The sequence below is a fragment of the Artemia franciscana genome, chromosome 3 (genome assembly GCF_032884065.1).
Source record: "Artemia franciscana chromosome 3, ASM3288406v1, whole genome shotgun sequence".
NCBI lineage: Eukaryota > Metazoa > Arthropoda > Branchiopoda > Anostraca > Artemiidae > Artemia > Artemia franciscana.
Window position 1 is genome coordinate 37,575,157 of NC_088865.1, and position 23,759 is coordinate 37,598,915.

The 23,759-nt window shown below is 35.8% G+C and overlaps 2 protein-coding genes across 3 annotated transcripts in view; one reads left to right on the forward strand and one right to left on the reverse strand.

Moving 5' to 3' along the window:
- The window catches only part of LOC136024678 (uncharacterized), a 41,516-nt gene extending 32,902 nt beyond the window's left edge, over window positions 1–8,614 (reverse strand). The window contains exons 1-2 of the mRNA XM_065700099.1: window positions 8,465–8,614; window positions 346–448 (exon numbers count right to left, since the gene is read on the reverse strand). Coding sequence (XP_065556171.1) covers window positions 346–448; window positions 8,465–8,614 — 253 coding nt within the window. The remainder of the gene's footprint in view (window positions 1–345; window positions 449–8,464) is intronic.
- The window catches only part of LOC136025247 (Kv channel-interacting protein 1-like), a 333,579-nt gene that overhangs the window by 280,993 nt on the left and 28,827 nt on the right, over window positions 1–23,759 (forward strand). For both annotated transcript variants that reach the window (XM_065701082.1, XM_065701083.1), the window contains one exon: window positions 12,687–12,896. In XM_065701082.1, coding sequence (XP_065557154.1) covers window positions 12,687–12,709 — 23 coding nt within the window. In that variant the 3' untranslated portion in view covers window positions 12,710–12,896. The remainder of the gene's footprint in view (window positions 1–12,686; window positions 12,897–23,759) is intronic.

Sequence of the window (23,759 nt, forward strand, 5' to 3'; positions counted from 1 at the left end):
TTGCTTATATGCCCTGTCAAAAACCTGCATACGTATAGACTTTCCGTTTAATTGAAAATCTCCAATCTTTCACTAAAAGTTTCACCTTAATACCCTTAACGTCACTAGTTACAGTAACTGTGGTGGTAATATTTGTAGTATACTTACAATGCCTTCTGGCTATTTAAAAATCCGCCACAACTTATCCTTAAAGGTCTAACTTAATAATATAAGCCACTCATGAGAGCGGCTTGCATTCGTTTTGACTTAGTTCAGCATCTTGAATGCTGGACCTTAATACCCATAGCTTGCGCAGTAGAAATGGCTGTAATAGCAGTAGTACCATTAGAAGCAGTATGCGCAAACCACCTTCGGGTTCTTCAACATCGCCTTCAATACACACTGGAGGTTTCAGTTTAATGCCATTTATATTTCCTGAATTATTGCTGATACGTCCTGTTGACAACGTCTGTAAAAATAGTGCATTCAAATTTACTACAACACAGTTTCAATATTCAACAAATTTTCACCTTAATACCCTAAGCTTTAGTAGCATTATTAGTAGTACCAGCACTAATAGTTGTAGTAGCAATAAAACTAATAGTAATAGCCGTAGCCTTAGTGGCAGCAGTAGTAGTAGAAGCAGCAATAATAGTGGCAGTAGTATTAGCAGTAGTGGTAGCATGAGTAGAAGCAGTAGCAATAGGATACAAAGTATTATCTTTTGCCTAGTTCGACATCCCCCCGACAAGCACTGTAAGTTTCAAATTCACACACCAAACTGTTACTAAGATACTGCTGATATGCCCTTTTGACATCCTAAATACAGTCAGCGTGTTGTAATTAATTTACTCCCCCCCCTAAAAATTCCCTGAAAAGTTCACCTTCAGACCCTTAGGCATAGTTGTAACAGTAGCCACAGTAGTAGTATTAATATTACTGCTAGTAATATTAATAATGCTGGTAGCAGCAGTATTTTTAACGTATTGCTTTTTGTTCAGTTGAAATTTCAACTTAATAAAATTAGCCGTTGCTTGGATATTGCTCATATTTCCTTTTGATAACCAGTATATTCAATTGCTTCTTCAAATATTCAACTTAATGCTCTTAGCCTCACAAGTAGTTGTTATAGAAGTATTAGCAGAAGTAATAGTAGTAGTAGCATTTAACGTAGTAGTGTTGGTGGTAGTAGCACCCAATAACACGTACTATACGTAAACAATGAAAAAAATTCCATCAGATGCACTCGGAAAAGAGGGCCCCTGGGGGGGGGCTATATGCCCTACAATCACTTTAAACTCTAAAAAAGGGAAATAAAATATTTAATATCCAATTAAATGAGGCTTCTCTAAAGTTTTTATAACCACCTCTTCCATAAGAACCTTATACACCCCCTGAGCATAAAACTTACAACGCTTGCCCAAGGTTCTGAGGGGTTTTTTCAAACCCGAAGGCGTGTTTATATGGTTTTTAGACTGCTTTGAGCAAAAGGCAATCTCAAAATTTTTATCGAATGCATTTAAAGAAAAAAGGACGTGGGGGGGCTAGTTTTCTTAAACCACTTTTGACTCTTAAAAAGAGCGTTTGTACGACCACCCCTTCCATGAAAATCGGACATGTTAATAATGGGCAACTATTATAACTTATAGCCCTTGCCCTAGGGGCTTTCAGGGGTTTTATCCTCAAGAACATAGTTATTGGACCTTTCAACTACACCAAACAAAATGGCTATCTCGGAATTTCGGTTACATGTATTTGGGGAAATGTTGAGTATAGGATGGCTGCTTGCCTTCCTATCACTTTTGAATATTAAAAAGGACACTAAAACTTTCAATTTTTAATCGAATGAGCCCCTTTTGAAGCATCTAAACAACTCCATTTGTATGAAGTGCCCTGGTCTGAAAAGAAACATTTTGTCCATATCGCACTTTGCTTAGGCAGCACTTTTGCGCTGCTTATAATACGTTCCATGACAGAAATAAGTGCATTTCTCAGTATCAATTGATAGATGAGGCAGTGAAAGCACATTAGATGCTTTATCATTAGAAAAATTACCATTATTCATGCAAATACCACCAAATTATTCATACATGATGGACGAAAGAATAAAAATAAAATACAAGGTTGTTTAAATAGCATTCAAACTTCTAAATTTACTTTCTAACATTATAGTGTAGATGCCATTTATTTATCTCGTCTTATATATTTTTATAGCTTATTACCTTATTCAATGTTTATCTTATTTAATGTTTTATCTAACGGCTGTATCTATTACATTTTCAATAATCCTTCAAATTTACACTTTTTAGTGGCGAATTGATCTGTCTCATTTAATAAGCATGGCCAGCTCATAGACATGGATAAAAAAAAGTGGGCTCTTGATTCCTTATAAAAAATTTTATTTCACAAAGCTCTTCTTCTCCTTCTTTATTCTGTATTTAATTTATTTTTCTTTGAATCAAGGCTTCTACCACTAAATTCATGCCTGAGATACATTCCAACTTCAAGGATTTCTTGAACAAAACTGAATCGGTAATTGCCAAACCATCAGACGGAGCGATTGACTTGTGCTACAAGTTTTCTTCAGTATCTCCTAATTCCATGATAGTGGCTAAATGTATAATCACAGGCAACGTAATGGCACTGCCTAAGCAAAGAGTGATGTGGGCGCAATGTATTATTGATGGTTTTTTTTTTACTAAAGCACTATTGGAAATAAAAAGTTCTAATGCCGTTTTAAGAATAAAAATGATTGAAGGGTGGACAGCCCCCCCCCCCCATCATTTCTCCAAACACGTCATATCAAAATTTTGAAATAGCTGCTTTCTTCACCATAGTTGAAAGGTTCAGTAATTACGTCATTTGGGACGTCCCCCACCCCAATGGCAACCGAGGAAAAGAGTTATGCTAGCTGCCCATTGTTAATAAAGAGGGTTTTTATGGAAGGGGTGGTCGTTTAAACTTAGGAGGGTCTCATTCGATTGGAAATTGAACGTTTTAGTGCTCTCTTTAAGAGTCAAAAGTAATCGAAGAGTAACTAGCCCTCACCCTCAAGTCTTCTTTTCTCCAAGTATATCCGGTCAAAATTTTCAGATAGTAACTTTGTTCAAAATAGTCTAAAAGAACAATTAACAATAGTAGTATCCCCTCAACGAATTCCATGAGGCGTAATGAGCAGTTTATTTTCTTTGATTGCTTAAAAAACCTACGAGAGCCAGGACTTATTCTCTTTGGAATATCTTTGGATGTTACATAATAAGCTTTGGGTGTTACGTAATAGAGTGTTTTTTTTTTAAACTCGCCAGGAAAAAACTTTCAGGGGGCTGCTACTGGGAGACCATTAAGAAATTGGGTCTAACGCCCTCTTTTCTCCAAGTACATAAGATCGAACATTTGAGATAGTCACTTTGTTCAAAATAGTAAAAAAGAACAATTAACAATAGTAGTATCCCCCTCAATGAACACCTCAATTTTCACCAGGAAGGGGGCCTTAGCCTAAACGGGGGGCCCTAATCTATTGGAAATAGATTAGGAATATGATTAGGGGGGCCCTAATCCAATGGAAAGCCTTTTCCATTGGGGACTCTAGCAGTCAATTCAAGCGAGAGGGGGGGTAGCATCCAATTCCAATTGGAGCCCTAAAATTAATTCCAACAGGGGCCCTTAGCAACCAACTTCACCGGGCCCCTAACCTGACAAAAGGGAATCCCTAGCATTCAATTTCACAAGGAGGCCCTTTTCCTTCGTAAGAGCCCTTACCTAACCTAACCATGGGGTCCCCAACCTAACCTAGCAATCTTTTTCATCGGAGGCCCCTAGCAGTTAATTCAAGCGGGGGAGGACGGAGGCCATAACCAATTCCAACAGGGGGTCTAGAAGTCAATTCCAACGGGGGAGGGGCCTAGCGACCAATCCCAACAAGGTGCCCTTACCTAACCTAACCGGGGAGGTTCTAACCTAAACCAGCAGCCTTTTCATTGGGGTCCTAGCAGTTAATTCAAAAGGGGGGCTAGTATCCAACTCCAAAAGGAGGCTCTAACCAATTCAAACGGAATCCCTAGCAGTCAATTCTATGGGTGGCCCCAGCAGTCTATTCCAAGAGGGCCTAGCATCTGATTCCACTGGAGGTCCTTCCACCCAATTTCACCAAACTCCATAGCAACCAATTCCAAGTATCCAATTCCAGCGGGAGCCCCTAGAATTCAAATCCAACGGGGGGGCCTAGAAACCAATTCGTGAGGGGGATTCTAGCAGTCAATTTCACTGTGGGCCTTAACAGTCAAGTGTAAGGGGGGGGGGGGGGCTTTACCAACCAATTCCAACGGGGCCCTACCAGCCAATTCCATCGGGGGCATCCTAGCAACCAATTTCACCAGCAAGACGTTTCAGAACATTTCAAGATGTTTTTGAAACATTTTTCAAGACATTCCAAGACATTTTTTCTGACACATTTTCGGGATTCCTTTGGTTATTGTTTTTTTTGTTACGTTAAGACGATAGATACGTGGGTTGTTACATAATACTTTAAGAGACATTTTCTTTCATTCTGTTTTTATTTGTTTTCTCGGGGATCCTTTATAATCTGAACATTTTTGACCGTATTAGGATTCAAAATATATTCCCCCTCTATGGAATGGAGCACTAGACAGCTGGACTATGAAAGCCTTTCTAATATTATTTGGTGAATTCTTTCTACTTTATAACCTATTAAACGCAAGGAGAATCCCCTGCCCCGCTTACTAGAATGATTAAATGGATCACATATTTCCAACCCTTTACGCAGGAGAGCGCAAGCATTGCAATGATTCATCCTCGAACAAGAAATCTAAAGGACACAGAAAATTGTACAATCAAATTTTATTAACAAAAAGCATTAAAAATTGTGAAATCACAGAGAAAGCAAGTAAAACTCAAGAAACTGAAAAATAAAACGTAAAAACCTAATATAGGATAAAATACAAGCAAAAAGAACTAGAGGATTTAAGAAAGGTGGGAATCATAGCAATCAATTTCAGTGGGTACAGGGTTGTTGTTAGAGATAAATTTAAGCCATGTTAAGAGATATTTCTGAGAGGTTTTAATTAAAGTTTATTGTTTTACTGCTCTATTAGACACACCTGCAAGAAAAAAGTGGATTTTTTGCATTCCGCTATTCCTGAGAGATTTCAACGTAAATACCGCAATTCTTTGAGCCAAGACTATGCACATTCACACCACTGTCACAATTTGTGGCTAGTTTGCCCTTGCAAGGAATTCCAGGGGGGAACGGTTGTTATTAGAGGCAATTTGAGCCATATTAAGACGTATTTCTGAGAGGTTAAATGAAAAGGCATCGTTTCTATTACTCTGTTGGATGCACTTGCAAGAAAAAGAGACACATTTTTGCATTTGGGTATTTCTGAGTTTTCTATGAGTTTTTAAGTTTTTAATGATAATATCATGTTTCCTTAGCCAAAAATATGCATATTGATGCCACCGTGGCAAACTGTGAATGACACACGACACAGTCTAGCACCCCTTATGATTCCAAATACATTTTTCGGGTATTTTCTTGATAAAAGTATAATTTAAATCCATTGGGTCATGTTTCCGCAAGCCATCCTGAACGTGATGCATCATGTCAATTCACGCCACTGTGGCACACTTTGGATGCCACACAGCAACATCTGACCTCCCTAACCCTTCCTAAGACATTTTTCAAGTATTTTCTTGCCAAAAATCAAACTTCTAATCCATTGGTCTATGTTTTATGCAAGCCATCCTAAACAAGAGACACCATGACCGTTCCCGCTACCGTGGCAAACAATGGATGGCTCTCTGCCACCCTCTATCACCCCTCATTGTTCCTAAGAAATTTTCTAGATATTTTCATGTCAAAAATCATGCTTTAAATCTATTGGATCGTGTTTTCGCAAGCCACCCTCAGCGTGATACATCATGTCAATTCAAGCCACTGTCCCACACTATAAATGGCACACGGTACCTTCTGGCACCTCTGATTTTTCTTAAGACATTCTCCAGGTATTTTTTTGTTAAAATTGATGCTTTAAATCCATTGGTCCGTGTTATTTACAAACCATTCTAAACGAGATACACCATGACAATTCACGCCACCATGTCACAATATGGCTGGCCTTCTGGCACCCTCTGACACCACTTCATCACTCGTAAGGCATTAATCATGGCTTACGTTAAAGATCATACTTTAAAATCATTGGTTCATGTTTTCACAAACCAACCCTCCGTGATACACCATGTTCATTCACGCAACTATGCCATCCTATTACTAGCTTTCTGGCATCCTCTTGCACCCTTCATCATTCCTAAGACATTTTTTTGTTAAAAATGACAAAACGATTTCTCTTTTTTCTTTCAGGTACGTCTAATAGAGCAATAGCAATTGTCATTGAGACCTCTCAGAAATATCTTTTTTACGGCTTAAATTTACCTCTAATAACAGCCGTCTATCCCCTGAAATTGCTAATCACTTGGGTTCCAACCTTTCTTTAACTCAGTGTTCTTTTTGCTTCAATTTTATCCTATATCAGGTTTTTCAAGTTTTGCTTTTTAGTTTGTTTAGTGTGTTGTTTTTGCTTAAATTTTATCCTATATCAGGTTTTTTTCAAGTTTAGTTTTTTAGTTTGTTGAGTTTTAATTGCTTTCTGTGTAATTTCATGATTTTAAAAAGTTTTTTAACATTAAAATTTGTATTTACAAAAGTCTGTGTCCTATAGATTTTCTCACGAACCCGCTTAGTGCACTGAGGGGAATCGCTGTTGATTTTTTTCCTCATCTTAAATCATTTATAAAGAAAAGAGTAGTGGCTATGAGCCTCATGGAATTCGTTGAAGGGATGCTACTAACAATGCCTTCGGGGTTGACACAAACCCCCAGAGCCTGGAGGCAGGTGTTCTAAATCATGCCTCGGGTGCATATAAGGTTTTCATTGAAGGGCTGGTGGTATAATCTCTGTAGGGATCTTATTTGATTGGATATTGAAAGTTCTGTCTTCTTTTTTTGGTGTTGAAGGTGATCGGAGGAAAACTAGCCCCTCCCCCACCGCTACATATTTACAGATAAATATAAATATTTATATATATTATACATATAAATATTTTGTTCAAAATAGTCTAAAGATCTTATGACAATGCCTCTGAGGTTGACAGAACTACCCAAAGCCTGGGGGAAATTGTTAACTTATGCCCTGAGGGCATGTAAGGTTTTTGTAGAGTGAGTGGTCGTATAAATATTGCATGGGCCTCAGAACTTTGTAAGAGTCAAGAATAATCGGAGGGCAACTAGCTCTCACACCACGTCCTCTTTTCCACAAATGAATACGATCAAAATTTTGAGATAGCCATTTTGTTCAAAATAGTCCAAAAAACATATAACAATGCCTTGATTGTTGACAAAAATCCCCAGAGCCTGGGAGCAAGGGTTTTAAGTTCTGCCTATGGGGAATATAAGGTTTTTATTGAAAATATGGTTGTATAATCTTTGGATGGGGCTCATTTGATTGTATATTGAAACTTATATTTTTCTTCTTTCGCGTTGAAAGTGATCGCAGAGCAAGTAGATCCCCCCTTGCAAGATTTCTCTTCCTTAAAAGCATCCGATCAAAATATTTAGATGACTATTTTGTCCAAATAGTCCAAAGATCACTATACAATGCATCTGAGCTTGCCCCCAATAGCCCCCAATAGCTTGGGCACAAGGGTTTGAAGTTATGCCTCGGGGGCATATAAGGTTTTTATGGAAGGGGTAGTCACATAAACGTTTAAGGAGTTTCGTTTTATTTGAAATTGAAAGTTCTAGTTTTTTTTAAGAGTCAAAAATGATCGATACGAAAATGATTGGTCCCTCCTCCGCCCTTTCTCTTTTTCCCAAATGCATTCGATAGAAACTTTGAGATTGCCATTTTGCTGAAAATAGTCCAAAGATCATATTTATACCCCCCAGGATGACACAACCCCCCAGAGCCCAGGGTCAAGAGTTGTAAGATAAGCCTCGGGGGACATATAATAAATTATAGTACCCTTTGGTTAGTTCAAAATCCTTACAAACAAGCCATTTAAGCTTCAAGTTCATTCACCAAACCGTTCCTACGATAAAGCTAATACAGCCCTTTGACAACCTCCGTAAAGACAGCGTGTTGTGAATCTGTTAACCTTCCCACCCCCAGCTCCCAAAATTCCCTGAGTTCTTCAACTTTATATCCTTAGGCATTGTCAGAACAGTAGTCAAAGCAGTAGTATTAGTACTAGTAGCAATAGTAGCTGTATTAACAGTAACATCATTAGTATTAGTAGAATCAGAAGAATCGACATGTTGCCTATTGGTCAGTTGAACAACCCCCTCATCAAGTCCTATATGTTTCATCTTTATGCGATCAGCTGTTGCTGTGACATTAACGATATACCCTTTTGGTGATTTTTTATTCATATACTTCTTGAAATTTTCTTACAAGTACTTACAATAGCCTTACAAGTAGTTGCAATAGAATTAGAGTTGTATTAGTAGTAAGAGTTGCAGCAGCAGTACTAATAGCAGTGGCAGCATATGTATGCAGCCTTTTGGTCAGTTGAACATCCCCCTCGTGATACCCCCGAAGTTTAACCTTAATACGGTAAACCATTCTAAAAATAGTGGTATTAGTGGTAGTAGTAGGAGCAGTAATAACAATAAGTAATAACAGTGTTGTATTAAAGATTGTAATAATGCTAGCAGCAGCAGTATTAATAGTAATAGCAGCATGTACATGTTGCCTTTTGGTCAGTTGAATCCCCCCCCCTCTTGATATCCTGGAAGTTTCATCTTGATAAGGTAAGCCGTTCCGAAAATATTGCTAATACGCCATTTGACAATATGTATGCACATAGTATGTTTTGATTTAGTTCAAATTTCCCCCCTGTATTTTCTCAGATTTTATTACAGCATCCTTAGCCTTGATAATACTCGCTACAGAAACAGAGTTGTCGTGGTAGTAGTGGTAGTTGTAGAAGTAGTATTAGTGGTAGCAGTAGTAGTAGTCAGGGGAGTAGCTCCAGCATTTTTATTGGGGGACAATAGGGAGTCCTTATCCAGATAGTCAAGGGGCATAGGCCATGTAATAGCCTTTTTATTCAATTTTCTTTTGGGGGAAATGCACCCCCTTGTTCCCCCTCAATGACGCTCCTGGTAGCAGTAGTAGCAGTGGTAGTAGTGGCGTGCAGATATTGCTCCCCAAAGACATAATTACTAAGCCTTTCAACTATGCTGAACAAAATACCTGTCTCAAAATTTGATTGGATGTGTTTCGGGAAATAATGGATGTGGCGAGGGGCTGGTTACCGTCCAATCACTTTTGACTCATAAAAAAGGGGACTAGAACTTCAATAAAATTGAATTTAAAACCTGCAGAAACTTTTATGAGTAAGAATTTCCACAAACTTCTGAATAACATAGCATAATCTGGACTTGACTGAAAACAAAATAAATATTAAATGTTTTCACTTTTTAACTTTAAAAAATCAAAGCTAATACGACTTTAAGAAATAAATATCAGTTAAGCCTATGTATATTGAACTGTCCACATTCATATATGTTTATCAATGAAGCGCAGATTTTGTTCTGGTCTTCACAAGGCATGGGGGTGTCAGCCCTACTTATGTTAATTTCTGCTTGTTTTTAGTTTGACTCGCTTATTTATTGTAATTTCTGTTCGTTTTTGTGATTCATTTAACCATTGACGGTGATTTGTGTTTACGCTTGGTAGATTGTTTTATTTTAGTTCTTCTCATTTTTGTCGTTTTTCTCCGGTCATGCTCGCCAAGCAAAAATTGGTTTAATCATATCCTTAACTGACCGCATTTTTAGAATTTGCTCTCCAAAATTAATTGAGGAGGAATTATAGTTGTTAAAAGAGATTCTAATAAGTAACCATTATCCGGGTTGGTTAATTGACCAGACTTTTTCGAAAAGAAGAAAAAAATTCTAGAATTTTCTGACGATATTCTGGAAACAACAGAAAAGAAAGATATTTTTTGTTCTCTACCATCCAGGGTTGAGTGAAAAGCTTAAAAGAATTTTACAATATAATGGCTTAAAGGTAGCTTTAAGAGGTAGTAATACTTTGGTTAGTTTTTTAAATTCTGGAAAGGATCGAATTTCCGTAGACAAACAGAGTGGGGTTTATAAAATCCCATGAACTTGTGGAAGCTCTTATGTGGGACGCACTAACCAGAATTTAAAAATGAGATTGCTACAACATCAAAATTCTACGTGAATGAGACGTAGATTTCAATTTAGGTTTAGGTTCCCTGAAGATTTCACATCGGCCCTCTCGGAACATATCTATAATTTTCCAAATCATTTTATTTTGTTTGAAAATATTTCTTTGATTTCTAGGGACCAAAGGAACCTAAATTTTCAGGGAAACAATAGAAATTAAAAAAAAAAAAAATCGAGAATAATTCCATAAACAGAGATACGGGTAAATTTGGACTTAATTCAATTTATGATAACTTACTGAGTTCAAATAAAGTAAATATCACCTCACCTAAAAGCTATGACCTCTGTCCACGTAATATGTCAGATAAATCTAATGAACCAGAACCGAAAAGGTCAAAGAGACTGGCTTCTGCTAATGCATTGAAAAAAATAAGAGCAATAAACTATATGTAATTAGTTTATTAGGTATAAATTTTGTTTGGTTTTATTCATGTTGTTTAGTTTTACTGCTGATGATGAACACTTATATGTGTTCGAAATATCCAGTTAAATTTTATATCTGTTCACTGTCAATAAAAAGTTTTCATCCCTATTTTGAACTGTTTTACTTTCGTCATGGAAAGGCAGTGTGGTCTTCGAAGTTATCTTCTCATTTTGGTTCTTTGGCGTTCTTTACTTTTCTTCGAAAAACTCAATTTGTGGAAAAAGTTTTATAAATTAATCTTAAAAGGAAGTCGGGCCCAATAAATGCATAGCCGCGTGGAAATAAAGTGTCTTTTCCGCAATGTTTGAGGAGGCTATCTTCCAATTTACCTGTATTTTATAATGACTAGGTGTCGACCTTCCAATTTACCTGCATTTTACTGCTAAAGTTTAACTTATACTTTACCAAAAATATAATTCATGTTTTTAATGTGTTGAAACTTTAGCGTAAAGAGCGGGATGTTCTACTGGAAGGTTGTCCCCATTCCTTTATAAGAGATTGTGCATATTTTCGGACGGTTCGTGATAAAGAACTGTAAGTAAGAAATGTTGTGGCTCAGTAGTAACCGAAACTCTAAGAGACATGAACACAATAGATACATAAAAAGAGTTGAATTTTGATGCTTATTCAAATGTGTAAAATTCATCAAATTTAATGTTAAGCTATCAAAAGTTACATGCCTTAGAAAATGTGCTCAATTTTTGAAAAATGAGAAAAACACACTCAAAAGATCTTGTGGTCTTCACGAAAATCACACCATCAGATTCAGCATGTCACAGAACCTTACTGTAGAGACTTCAAGCTCGTATGTACAAAAATGTGGAATTTTGCATTTTTCGCAAAGTGAGGAAAGAAAAGGTTTATCTCACATTCTAATTGAATCTATGAAAATATTCAGTATCAGTTGCAGTCCAACCGAAAACCAAGAAGTGTTGGACAATTCATAATTTTAGGTTCTTGATACCATATCATATCATGATATATCAGATAATGACCATATCTGATGATGATACCATATCAAGATTTAGGTTCTTGATACCATACCATATACCATATCTTCTTCCATATCCTTCCCTCCCTCTAAACTCCATTTATTCAACCAAATTGTTAAAACAGGTATCATACACACATTTAAGTATATTTAGCTGAAGGGCCAAATGTGTCACTTTTAGGTTTGTGCTCCCTCATCTCCCTATTTACTATTTGAAAGATGGATATGTTGCACATTATTAAAATCTGATGCCCCAGCTCCTTGCATCATCTTCCAAATACCACTTAATTTCCAACTATAAAAAGGGTTTATGAGATATGGAATCATACAACAAATCTAAAGGAGTTATATTAAATCTGCCAACCTACAGTGCAAGCTGTCACATTTATTGCTAAGCAAGTAGGTTTGAACATTTCCAATAGGTTTACTTATTTGGGAATTAATGTTTTTTATAGATTAAAAGAATGCAATGCGTAAGAAACATTAGACGCTACTGTTACTTTTTTAGAGTAAAATAAAAAATAAAGTGAAAAGTGGTGGCAGCAGGTAGTTACCATCATCAGATAGATCACAAATTTATTTCAATGTTTTAGTTTCATTGACCTATTCGAACCTTTCGCAAAGTGCAAACCATTGAGAATACACCTCATGTCAACACAAAGAGCAGAAGTACGAGATGGCAGCCAGTGAGGGCAGTCTTATCTTTAGCCCAATAGCCCAGTTTATTTAAGGTCCCAACAATTCCTTGTGGTATCTTACAATTGGTATTACATTTTTACTCCAACCGCTTTCTGAAGATCAGACTAGCTAAGATGTAATGAGCAGACAAGAGCGTGTACATAGGTACTATTAATAAAAAAGCAAAATAATTCTTCTGAAAAACCTTTTATCGTCTCTCACACTGTGCATCCTAAAATGTGCTGTGCCTAAGAATGTGAAATTTTCAAGTAGTGTCGCTTTCCAAAAACGAATGCAAACTATGAGTTATAGATCTTTGATTTTATTTAATTCTTTTGTTCGTAGGACTTGTTATTTGGACTCTCTAAGCTATGTAGAGGATCGTTGGAAGATAAACTCAGATGGACTTTTCGTCTCTATGATACCAATAATGATAACACAATATCTCAGCAAGAAATGGAGAATGTAATTTCTTCAGTTGCCTTTTTGACAGGACCATACGACGAGGAGGACATTGAACGAAGAATCAAGCTATGGGTCGAGTCAGTCTTTGAGGTCAGTTGGAGAATTGAAAGTGGCAAATATATATTTTCGTTCATAAGTATTTTTCGATATCCATAACCGTGATTATCAATTGATTAGCCAGATGGTCTTTGGCAGATAATTTTGATCCAAGGTCATTCTGCATGACTGGTGATAAAACTCTAGTTAAGCCTTATCGAGTTTTGAAGGATCTGAAATATTTTCAATATACCATTGCGTTAAATCTGGCTCATGTGTAAGTCCTGAGACAGCGTACAAAAACATTCGGGTCATGCATCATGTCCTAGCCGAGATAGGGACCGAGCAACAAACCAAGTAGCCGAGTAGGGAAGAACAACTAACGTTTACTCAAGGATGATCAAAAAATTATTTTCAGCTGAAATTAAAAAGCAACATTGGGAACGAAAACGATCATAAATTATTCCGTATATGATGGGGTTGTCCCACTTCTCAATACCCTGCTCTTCAAGACTAAGTTCTTAGGACTTTTAAAAAGCTTTCTATTCTAATTAAACTTCCTTTGTGTTTCAGGAGTCTTTCTTAAAAATCGGGACAAACAGTCAAACTTTAGCGTAAAGAACAAGGTATTGACGACTGGTACAATCCCTTAATATACGGAATAATGTCTGTTCATTTTGAGTTTTAATGTAGCTCCTTTCTTTCAGTTGGAAAACTTTCTTTTTATCTAATTTCTGAACAAATACTACCGGTACATCTGGCTCACCCTCTATGAAAAATTTCCTCCCCTAACACAGAAACTCCTCCGTGTGAAGTTCGTCCCACGTAGAATACGGCCTCCTCCATAAAAATGCATCCTTGCTGAAATCCCCCAGTAAATTTTTTTGTGGACGATTCAGCCTGAAAAGTCTCCTTAGCATACTTTAATTTGAAAAGGACATTAATTTTCTAATCGTTTTTCCGATCCCTCAGGCAATCCCCCCTTCCGTGGATTTTTTTTTCCAGAAATACAAACCTGCTGAGCATTTCTTCCGGAGAATGCCCCTGGAACATCTCCAAATGCAAAATTGAATTGGCAAAGATAAAATAAGATAAAAAAAAGAATTTCATATATTAATTCTGCCAAATCTTCCCAGTGGAAAAATTTTCCTCGAAAGTTCAACCCTGACAAATTCCTTCTCCACTGAAGCTTCTCCCTATAGAAACCAACCCCAAGCACAAAGTTTCACCCCTGAAAAAATGTAAGTATTATTCCTAATAACAAATACTATAGGCAGACAATGGAAAAATTTCCTAACTTAAAGGTATATCTCCACGCGCTACGGTGGGGGGGGGGGATTCAAGCCACCTCTAAAGGCATAATTGTTGGATCTTTTAACTATGCTGAACAAAGTGACTATATCAAAATTTTTATCGGGCATCTTTGGGAAAAGGGGGCGTAGGAGAGGGGCTTGTTCCCCTCCATTCTTTTCCATCACTTAAAATGGGCACTGGAACTTTTAATTTCCATTCAAATGCATTCTCTCCCGATCTTCTAGGACATTTAGTTATATACACCCCTGGAAAAAAAATTAAATACACATCCGTTATCTTTCTTCTGGCAAATAAGTAAAATTCCACATTTATGTATATAGGAGCTTAAGACCTCTACATTAAGGTTCTATGATGTAGTGAAGTTGATGGTGCCATTTTCATTAATATTTCTTGGCTTTTACACGGTCTTTGCCACTTTTTTTAAATTCAGGCAAATTTATTCAGGCTTTTAGGTTTCCATGGGTAACACTAAACGTAATGAACCTTATATATTCGAAAAAAAAACTGAAAAAACTAAAAAAAGGCAAAAACTACAAAAAAACTAAAAACTAATAAAAAAATAAAAAAGCCGAAAAACTAAAAAAAATAAAGAAACTAAAAAAAGGAAAAAACTTAAAAAACTAAAAACTAAAAAAAACTAAAAAAAAGGAAAAATGAAAAATAGAAGAGAAAAAGAATACTAATAAAATTAAAAATAAAAAAAAAAAAATAAAAAAGATAAAAAGCTAAAAAAAGGTAAAAACCAATAAAAACTAAAAAGAAAAAAGGTAAAAAACTAAAAAAAAAAATTCATCTAAAAAACTAAAAAAAACTAAAAAACGTAAAAACTAAAAGAACTAAAAAAGTAAAAAAAAACTAAAAAAAGGAAAAAACTGAAAAATAAGCGGGATATAAAACAGGGGGATATAAATGACGACCGGGACACCGGGACATAAGGAATATTGAGCCCAAATTGAAAATCCAGATCAATTTATGTCTACTTTCAAAGTAAAAGGGCAAATTTATCATAGAGCAGGGTCTCTACTACCATTCTCAGGCGAGAATCATAAATTTTTACAATTGTACTTCATCAGTGATAGAAATTCTGAATTGAATGCACGTTGCGAAATTTCTCCCAACATTGAAAGGACAATCGTTTCCCAATTACAACATCTTTTCCACGAAAATAATAATTTAGTGCGTCTGTTCAAAACAGCCATCGATTTGATGCCTACTTATACGCATAAAATTGTTATTTCCGCTGACAAAACGCCTCCTGGCCAACATGTGCGTAGATACAATGCTCCAACTATCGACGAAGTGGCCATCGTTATGGTCGGTGATCAGTTTTTACCTCGAGATATTATTCTCAGGGTTTCCACCACACGTGCTACAACTAAAAATAGGCCTACCAATAATACTTTTAAGAAATATAAACCCACCAAAGCTTTGCTATGGCACTCGACCTGCCGTAAAAAAAACAATGGAAAACCTAATAGAGGCCACAATCTTGACAGGGCCTTTTGAGGGTGAGGCTGTTCTTATTCCTCGCATTCCCAAGATTCCAACGGATCTGCCTTTTCAATTTAAAAGATTGCAATTCCCAATTCGATTAGCATTTGCAATCACCATTAACAAAGCTCAAGGTCAATCATTAGAAAAATGTGGTATAGATCTTAATACTGATTGTTTTTCCCATTGACAATTGTACGTTGCATGTTCGAGGGTCGGTAAACCTGACAATCTATTTATATGCAGCGACAATTGGACAGCGAAGAATGTTGTATATTCGCAAGTTTTACGCAGTTAATTTGTATTTTATCTATCTATCTATCTATCTATATATATAAAAACGAGTTGTATGTATGCATGTTTGTTTGTTTGTAAAAAGAGCGTTTGCATATGATGTCATCATTAGTACATACGGCTTTGTATATGCAGAGACAATGGGAAAGCCAAGAATGTTGTATATTCGCAATTTTTACGTAGTTTAACTCCTGCAGACGAAATGAATGCTTGCCTAAAAAATTCTAAATTATAGGCACACGTAAAAATATTAAAATTAACTACAAATATGCGTGTCCGATTGCAAAACGATGACTCTGGTCAAACAGTAGACTCAATTTCAGGACGTATACAACTACCTGCTGATTTCTGTAATTTAGTGACGTCCAAAAATGAATTGATTGAAAAAGTATTTCCGAATATTCTAAAAAATTATAAAAATAATAAATGGCTAAGTGAAAGAGCGATTCTCGCACCCAAAAATATAGACGTCCACGAAATCAACAATATTGTTTTGAACAAGATTCGAGACCAGGCAGTCCTTTACAAGTCAGTCGACACAGTTTTGGAACCAAATGAAGCGGTTAATTATCCATCTGAATTTTTAAATTCCATAGATCCTTCAGGGTTTCCACCACACGTGCTACAACTAAAAATAGGCGTACCAATAATACTTTTAAGAAATATCAACCCACCAAAGCTTTGCAATGGCACGCGACTTGCCGTAAAAAAAAACAATGGAAAACCTATATATAAAAACGAGTTATGTGGATGCATGTTTGTTTGTTTGTAAAAAGAGCGTTTGTATATGACGTCATTATTAGTACATACGGCTTTGCATATGCACAGACAATGGGAAAGCCAAGAATGTTGTTTATTCGCAATTTTTGCGTAGTTTGAAACACATATATAAATCTATCTATATTCACAGGTGGGACACAGGGACACAACTACAATGGCGCGTAACTAATATGGCGCGTAACGACTTACGCGCGCGGGGGGGCTTGGGGGGGGGGCGCGAAGCGCCCCACCAACTAGGTGTTGGGGTGGCGCGAAGCGCCACCCCAACAGCTAGTATAGATATATATATATCTATATATATAAAAATAAGTTGTCTGTGGATCTGTGGATCTGTGGATCAGGTGACGATCCACAAAAAAGGTAAAAAACTAAAAACTAAAAAAAAAACTGAAAAAACTAAAAAAAGGCAAAAACTACAAAAAAAACTAAAAACTAATAAAAAAAATAAAAAATCTAAAAAACTAAAAAAAACTAAAAAAACTAAGTAACTAAAAAAACTAAAAACTAAAAAAAAAACTTAAAAAAAGGAAAAAACTGAAAAATAGAAGAGAAAAAGAAAACTAATAAAATTAAGAATAAAATAAAAAAAATAAAAAATATATAAAAATAAGCTGTCTGTCTGTCTGTGGATCTGTGGATCTGTGGATCAGGTGACGATCCACAAAAAAGGTAAAAAACTAAAAACTAAAAAAAAACTGAAAAAACTAAAAAAAGGCAAAAACTACAAAAAAAAACTAAAAACTAATAAAAAAAAATAAAAAAGCTAAAAAACTAAAAAAAACTAAAAAAACAAAAACTAAAAAAACTAAAAACTAAAAAAAAAACTTAAAAAAAGGAAAAAACTGAAAAATAGAAGAGAAAAAGAAAACTAATAAAATTAAGAATAAAATAAAAAAAAATAAAAAAGATAAAAACTAAAAAAAAAAGTAAAAAGAAAAAACGAAAAAAACTAAAAAAGCTAAAAAAAAGGTAAAAACCAATAAAAAACTAAAAAGAAAAAAAGGAAAAAAAAAACTAAAAAAACTAAAAACTAAAAAAAAAACTTAAAAAAAAGGAAAAAACTGAAAAATAGAAGAGAAAAAGAAAACTAATAAAATTAAGAATAAAAATAAAAAAAAATAAAAAAGATAAAAACTAAAAAAAAAAGAAAAAACGAAAAAAACTAAAAAAGCTAAAAAAAAAGGTAAAAACCAATAAAAAACTAAAAAGAAAAAAAGAAAAAAAACTAAAAAAAAATTTCATCTAAAAAACTAAAAAAAACTAAAAAAGGTAAAAACTAAAAGAACTAAAAAAGAAAAAAAAACTAAAAAAAGGAAAAAAACTGAAAAATAAAGGACAATCTAAATAAATGACGACACTCAAAGAGAAAGCGACCGGGACAAAAGGAATGTTCGATTAGCAATCAACAAAGCACCGGGACACAGGGAGTATAAATGACGACGACCGGGACACAGGGACATAACTACAAAGGGGACGCCGGGGTGCACAGGGGGATATATAAATGAATAAAATTAAGAATAAAATAAAAAAAAATAAAAAAGATAAAAACTAAAAAAAAAAGTAAAAAGAAAAAACGAAAAAAACTAAAAAAGCTAAAAAAAAGGTAAAAACCAATAAAAAACTAAAAAGAAAAAAAGGAAAAAAAAACTAAAAAAACTAAAAACTAAAAAAAAAACTTAAAAAAAAGGAAAAAACTGAAAAATAGAAGAGAAAAAGAAAACTAATAAAATTAAGAATAAAAATAAAAAAAAATAAAAAAGATAAAAACTAAAAAAAAAAGTAAAAAGAAAAAAACTAAAAAAAACTAAAAAAGGTAAAAACTAAAAGAACTAAAAAAGAAAAAAAACTAAAAAAAGGAAAAAAACAGAAAAATAAAGGAGAAACAATCTAAATAAATGACGACACTCAAAGAGAAAGCGACCGGGACAAAAGGAATGTTCGATTAGCAATCAACAAAGCACCGGGACACAGGGAGTATAAATGACGACGACCGGGACACAGGGACGTAACTACAAAGGGGACGCCGGGGTGCACAGGGGGATATATAAATGACGATGGCGACTCAGGGAATGGTCGATTCACAGGTGGGACATAGGGACACAACTACAATGGCGCGTAACTAATATGGCGCGTAACAACTTACGCGCGCGGGGGGGCTTGGGGGGGCGCGAAGCGCCCCCACCAACTAGGTGTTGGGGTGGCGCGAAGCGCCACCCCAACAGCTAGTATATATATATATATATATATATATATATATATATATATATATATATATATATATATATATATATATATATATATATATATATATCAGTTTCATCAGCTAGGATGAAACTGAATATACCACTTGATGCCTTTCTCTACTCTCTTTCATAAGTCAAAATATTCTTCTAGGGCAAAATCCATTTTAAGCCCTTAAAGGGTTCAAAACAGTCCATAGTAACCAAAGGTAAAAATATGTTTCTAAAAAAAACTAACTAGTGAGAGAAAATTTCCATTTGCAGCTGATTGAGGAAAGGTCAAAATCTTTTTTTTTAGTCTTAATAGTGAAATGTTATTTTGGAAACAAATTTGCAGAATGTTTTTTTTTAAAAAGCTAGAAACCCCTCAAAGTGACATTAGTTTTGCTGTGAGATCAATTTTGAAGGGTTTTCAGCTCTTTTTATAAATCCTGCAAATTTGTTTTCTTAATAACATTTCACTACTAAGACAAAGGAAAATGATAATTATTATTCCTGATTCAGCTGCAAATGAAAATTTTTTCACCAGGCAGTTTTTTTAAATACATTTTTAAACTTTTGGTACCTAGGATTATTTAAGGTACTTCTGTATTATCCAGAACACACTCAATTAGAGAAGTTAGGTTCTTTTGTGAAACAAACTATGATGCAGGTATATTTTATACCTGCATCGTCATTTATACGTTATCGTCATTATGACGATGACGTCATTAAAGGTATTTAAGACATTCGTTCATGGAAAAATGTTTAATTGTAAAATGACTGAAGAACCTACAATGTCAACAGCCGAGGAAGCTGCTCAAAGAGTCTATGCCAAAAAACTTGCTGCTGATAGAGAAAGTAAGAAAAGAAAGCGTGCCGAGGAATCACAAGAGCAACACAAAACCAGACTTGCTGCTAAAAGAGAAAGTGAAAAAAGAAGGCGTGCCGAGGAATCACAAGAACAGCAAGAAAACAGGCTTGCGGCTGATAGAGAAAGTAAGAACAGAAAGCGTGCCGAGGAATCACAAGAGCAACGCAAAACCAGACTTGCTGCTAAAAGAGAAAGTGAAAAAAGAAGGCGTGCCGAGGAATCACAATAACAGAAAAAAAACAGGTTTTCGGCTGATAGAGAAAGTAAGAAAAGAAAGCGTGCCGAGGAATCACAAGAGCAACCTGAAAATTATCGCCTGGCATTCAGGTACAGCCCAGTAGATGATTATAGCTTGAGTAGATGTGTTCAAATCGGGACTATGTCTAAAATTTGTCCCTATTGCAAGGCCTTGAAGTTCAATGGTGAAACAATGGGAATGTGTTGCGCCTCAGGAAAAGTTAAACTTCCTCTATTGGCTGCACCATCAGAGCCATTGAAGACTTTGCTTACTGAAACTACGTCAGAATCTAAGCGTTTTTTATCACAGATCATAAAATATAACTCATGTTTCCAAATGACGTCGTTTGGTGCCAAAATCGAAAATCCAGATAAATTTATGCCTACTTTCAAAGTAAAAGGGCAAATTTATCATAGAGCAGGGTCCCTTCTACCATTCTCAGGCGAGAATCATAAATTTTTACAATTTTACTTCATCAGTGATAGCAATTCTGAATTGAATGCACGTTGCAAAATTTCTCCCAACGTTGAAAGGACAATCGTTTCCCAATTGCAACATCTTTTCCACGAAAATAATAATTTAGTGCGTCTGTTCAAAACAGCCATCCATTTGATGCCTACTGATACGCATAAAATTGTTATTTCCGCTGAAAAAAATGCCTCCTGGCCAACATGTGCGTAGATACAATGCTCCAACTATCATCGAAGTGGCAATCGTTATGGTCGGTGATCAGTTTTTACCTCCAGATATTATTCTTCATAAGCGAAACACTCAGTTGGTAAGAATTGCTGAAAATCATCGATGCTACGATGCCCTACAATATCCTATCATTTTTTGGGATTGAGCTGACGGCTATCACTTTAATATTAAATTGATGAATCCAGCCACTACCAAAGAAATGAATAAGAAATGCAGTGCAATGCATTATTATTCCTATAGACTAATGATTCGGCAGGATGAAGACAATTATATTTTAAAATGCCGTCAATTGTTTCACCAATACGTCGTTGATATGTATGCAAAAATTGAATCAAAACGTATGCGTATATTCGTCTCTATGGTCGTCCAGATTTATTTATTACATTTACATGTAATCAATCTTGGGACCTGATATAGAAGCTTTTACTTCAAGGACAATCGGCGATTCATAGACATGACATTACGGCCCGTGTCTTCCGGCAAAACTTGAAATCACTGATAAACTACATAGTAAAACTTGAAGTGTTTGGGTCAGTGCGATGCTGGATGTACTCAGTGGAATGGCAAAAACGAGGTTTGCAACACGCACATATACTAATCTGGCTACATAATAAAATTACTTCTAATGAAATTCATGATGTGATTTCCGCTGAAATACCTGATGAAAATGTCGATAAGGGATTATATGATATTGTTGTAAAAAATATGATGCATGGACCTTGCGGTGCACTGAACGAAAATTCACCATGCATGGCCAAAGGAAGGTACACAAAGCAATATCCTCGACTTTTAGTATCCAACACAATTACTGGCAATGATGGTTACCCACAATATAGAAGAAGATCTACTGAAGATGGCGGTGAAACAGCAATAATAAAGAAGCGTAACAGTAGCATTCCGAAATCAAAGATATCGACGAAATCGTACAATATCAGGCTGGAAGACACATAATCAGTAATGAAGCTGTTTGGCGAATTCTTTCATTTCCGATACATGAACGTAGTCCAGCTGTTGTTCACTTAGCGGTACATTTACAGAATGGTCAACGTGTTTATTTTTCGGAATCCAACGTGCAACAAAGAGCCCTGAATCCACCGGATACAAAGTTAACTGCTTTCTTTTCGCTATGCAAAAATGATTCTTTTGCAAAAAAAAAACTGCTGTATACAGAATTGCCTTCGTATTACACGTGGAATACTAAAAATAAAGCATTTGAACGTCGAAAACAGGGTAAGTCAGTCGACGGCCAACCATCTTCAAAGATACAACGATAGGAAGACTCTACACCGTTCAACCCATTCAACATGAATGCTTCATTCTACGCCTGCTTTTGGTGAATGTACCCGGTCCGATGTCCTTTGAGTATTTGAGAACTGTAAACGGTACTATACATGACACTTACCGTAGTGTATGCCAAGCTCTGAATTTATTGGAGATTGACCAACACTAGGATAACTGCATCAATGACGCGTGCGTAACGTCAACTCCAAGTCAAATTTGTGCATTGTTTGGCATCATACAAACAACTTGCTCTCCATCAGCTCCTACAGAGTTATGGGAAAAATATAAATCAAAAATGTCCGAAGATATACTCCATCGAAAAAGGTTAGAGACGTCAGATATGACTTTTGATTTCACATCAGAAATTTATAACTACACTTTCGTTATTATAGAAGATTTGTGCGTATGTATGGCAAACAAACCTCTTAAGGATTTGGGAATGCCTTCACCTAATCGTACCGCTGCTGTTTCGACATTTGTAGAATTGGATCTTGAACAAAGTTACAGTACGAGCGATCTATTGTCGTATGTACAAAATAACATTTCCAAGTTAACGTCGGAACAAAAAGACATTTATGATACGATAATGCATTGTGTCGATAACAACATTGGAGAAATTTTCTTTTTGGATGCGCCAGGAGGTACTGGTAAAAGGTTTGTGAGAAAACTGATTCTGGCATCAATTCGATCAAAAAATAATATAGAGTTGGCAATTGCGTCGTCCGGAATAGCCGCAACGTTGCTGCCTGGTAGAAGAACTGCTCATTCCGCTTTGAAATTGCCTCTAAATTTGCATTCTACAGAAACTCCCACGTGCAATATTTCCAAATCATCTGGGATGGGTAAAGTGTCGCAGCAATGCAAACTTATTATTTGGGACGAATGCACAATGGCACACAAAAAATCACTCGAGGCTCTGGATCAATGTTTGAAGATTTGCGAGGGAATTCGAAACCCTTTGGCAGCACATTAATATTGCTTGCGGGAGCTTTCAGGCAAACATTACCTATAATACATAGATCAACCCCTGCAGACGAAATGAATGCATGCCTGAAAAATTCTAGTTTATGAGCACACGTAAAAACGTTAAAATTAACTACAAATATGCTTGTCCGATTGCAAAACGATGACTCTGGTCAAACATTTTCAGATCAATTGCTGGCAATTGGAAACGGAAAGCTCCCAGTAGACTCAATTTCAGGACGTATACAACTACCTGCTGAAGTCTGTAATTTAGTGACGTCCAAAAATGAACTGATTAAAAACGTATTTCCGAATATTCTAAACAATTATAAAAATAATAAATGGCTAAGTGAAAGAGCGATTCTTGCACCCAAAAATATAGACGTCCACGAAATCAACAATATTGTTTTGACCAAGATTCGAGACCAGGCAGTCCTTTACAAGTCAGTCGACACAAATTTGGAACCAAATGAGGCGGTTAATTTTCCATCTGAATTTTTAAATTCCGCAGATCTTTCAGGGTTTCCACCACACGTGCTACAACTAAAAATAGGTGTACCAATAATACTGTTAAGAAATATCAACCCACCAAAGCTTTGCAATGGCACGCGACTTGCCGTAAAAAAACAGTGGAAAACGTAATAGAGGCCACAATCTTGACAGGGCCTTTTGAGGTTGAGGCTGTTCTTATTCCTCGCATTCCCATGATTCCAAAGGATTTACGTAACATCCGCGTGTGCGCCGCCCTTACGTAAAACCAACAT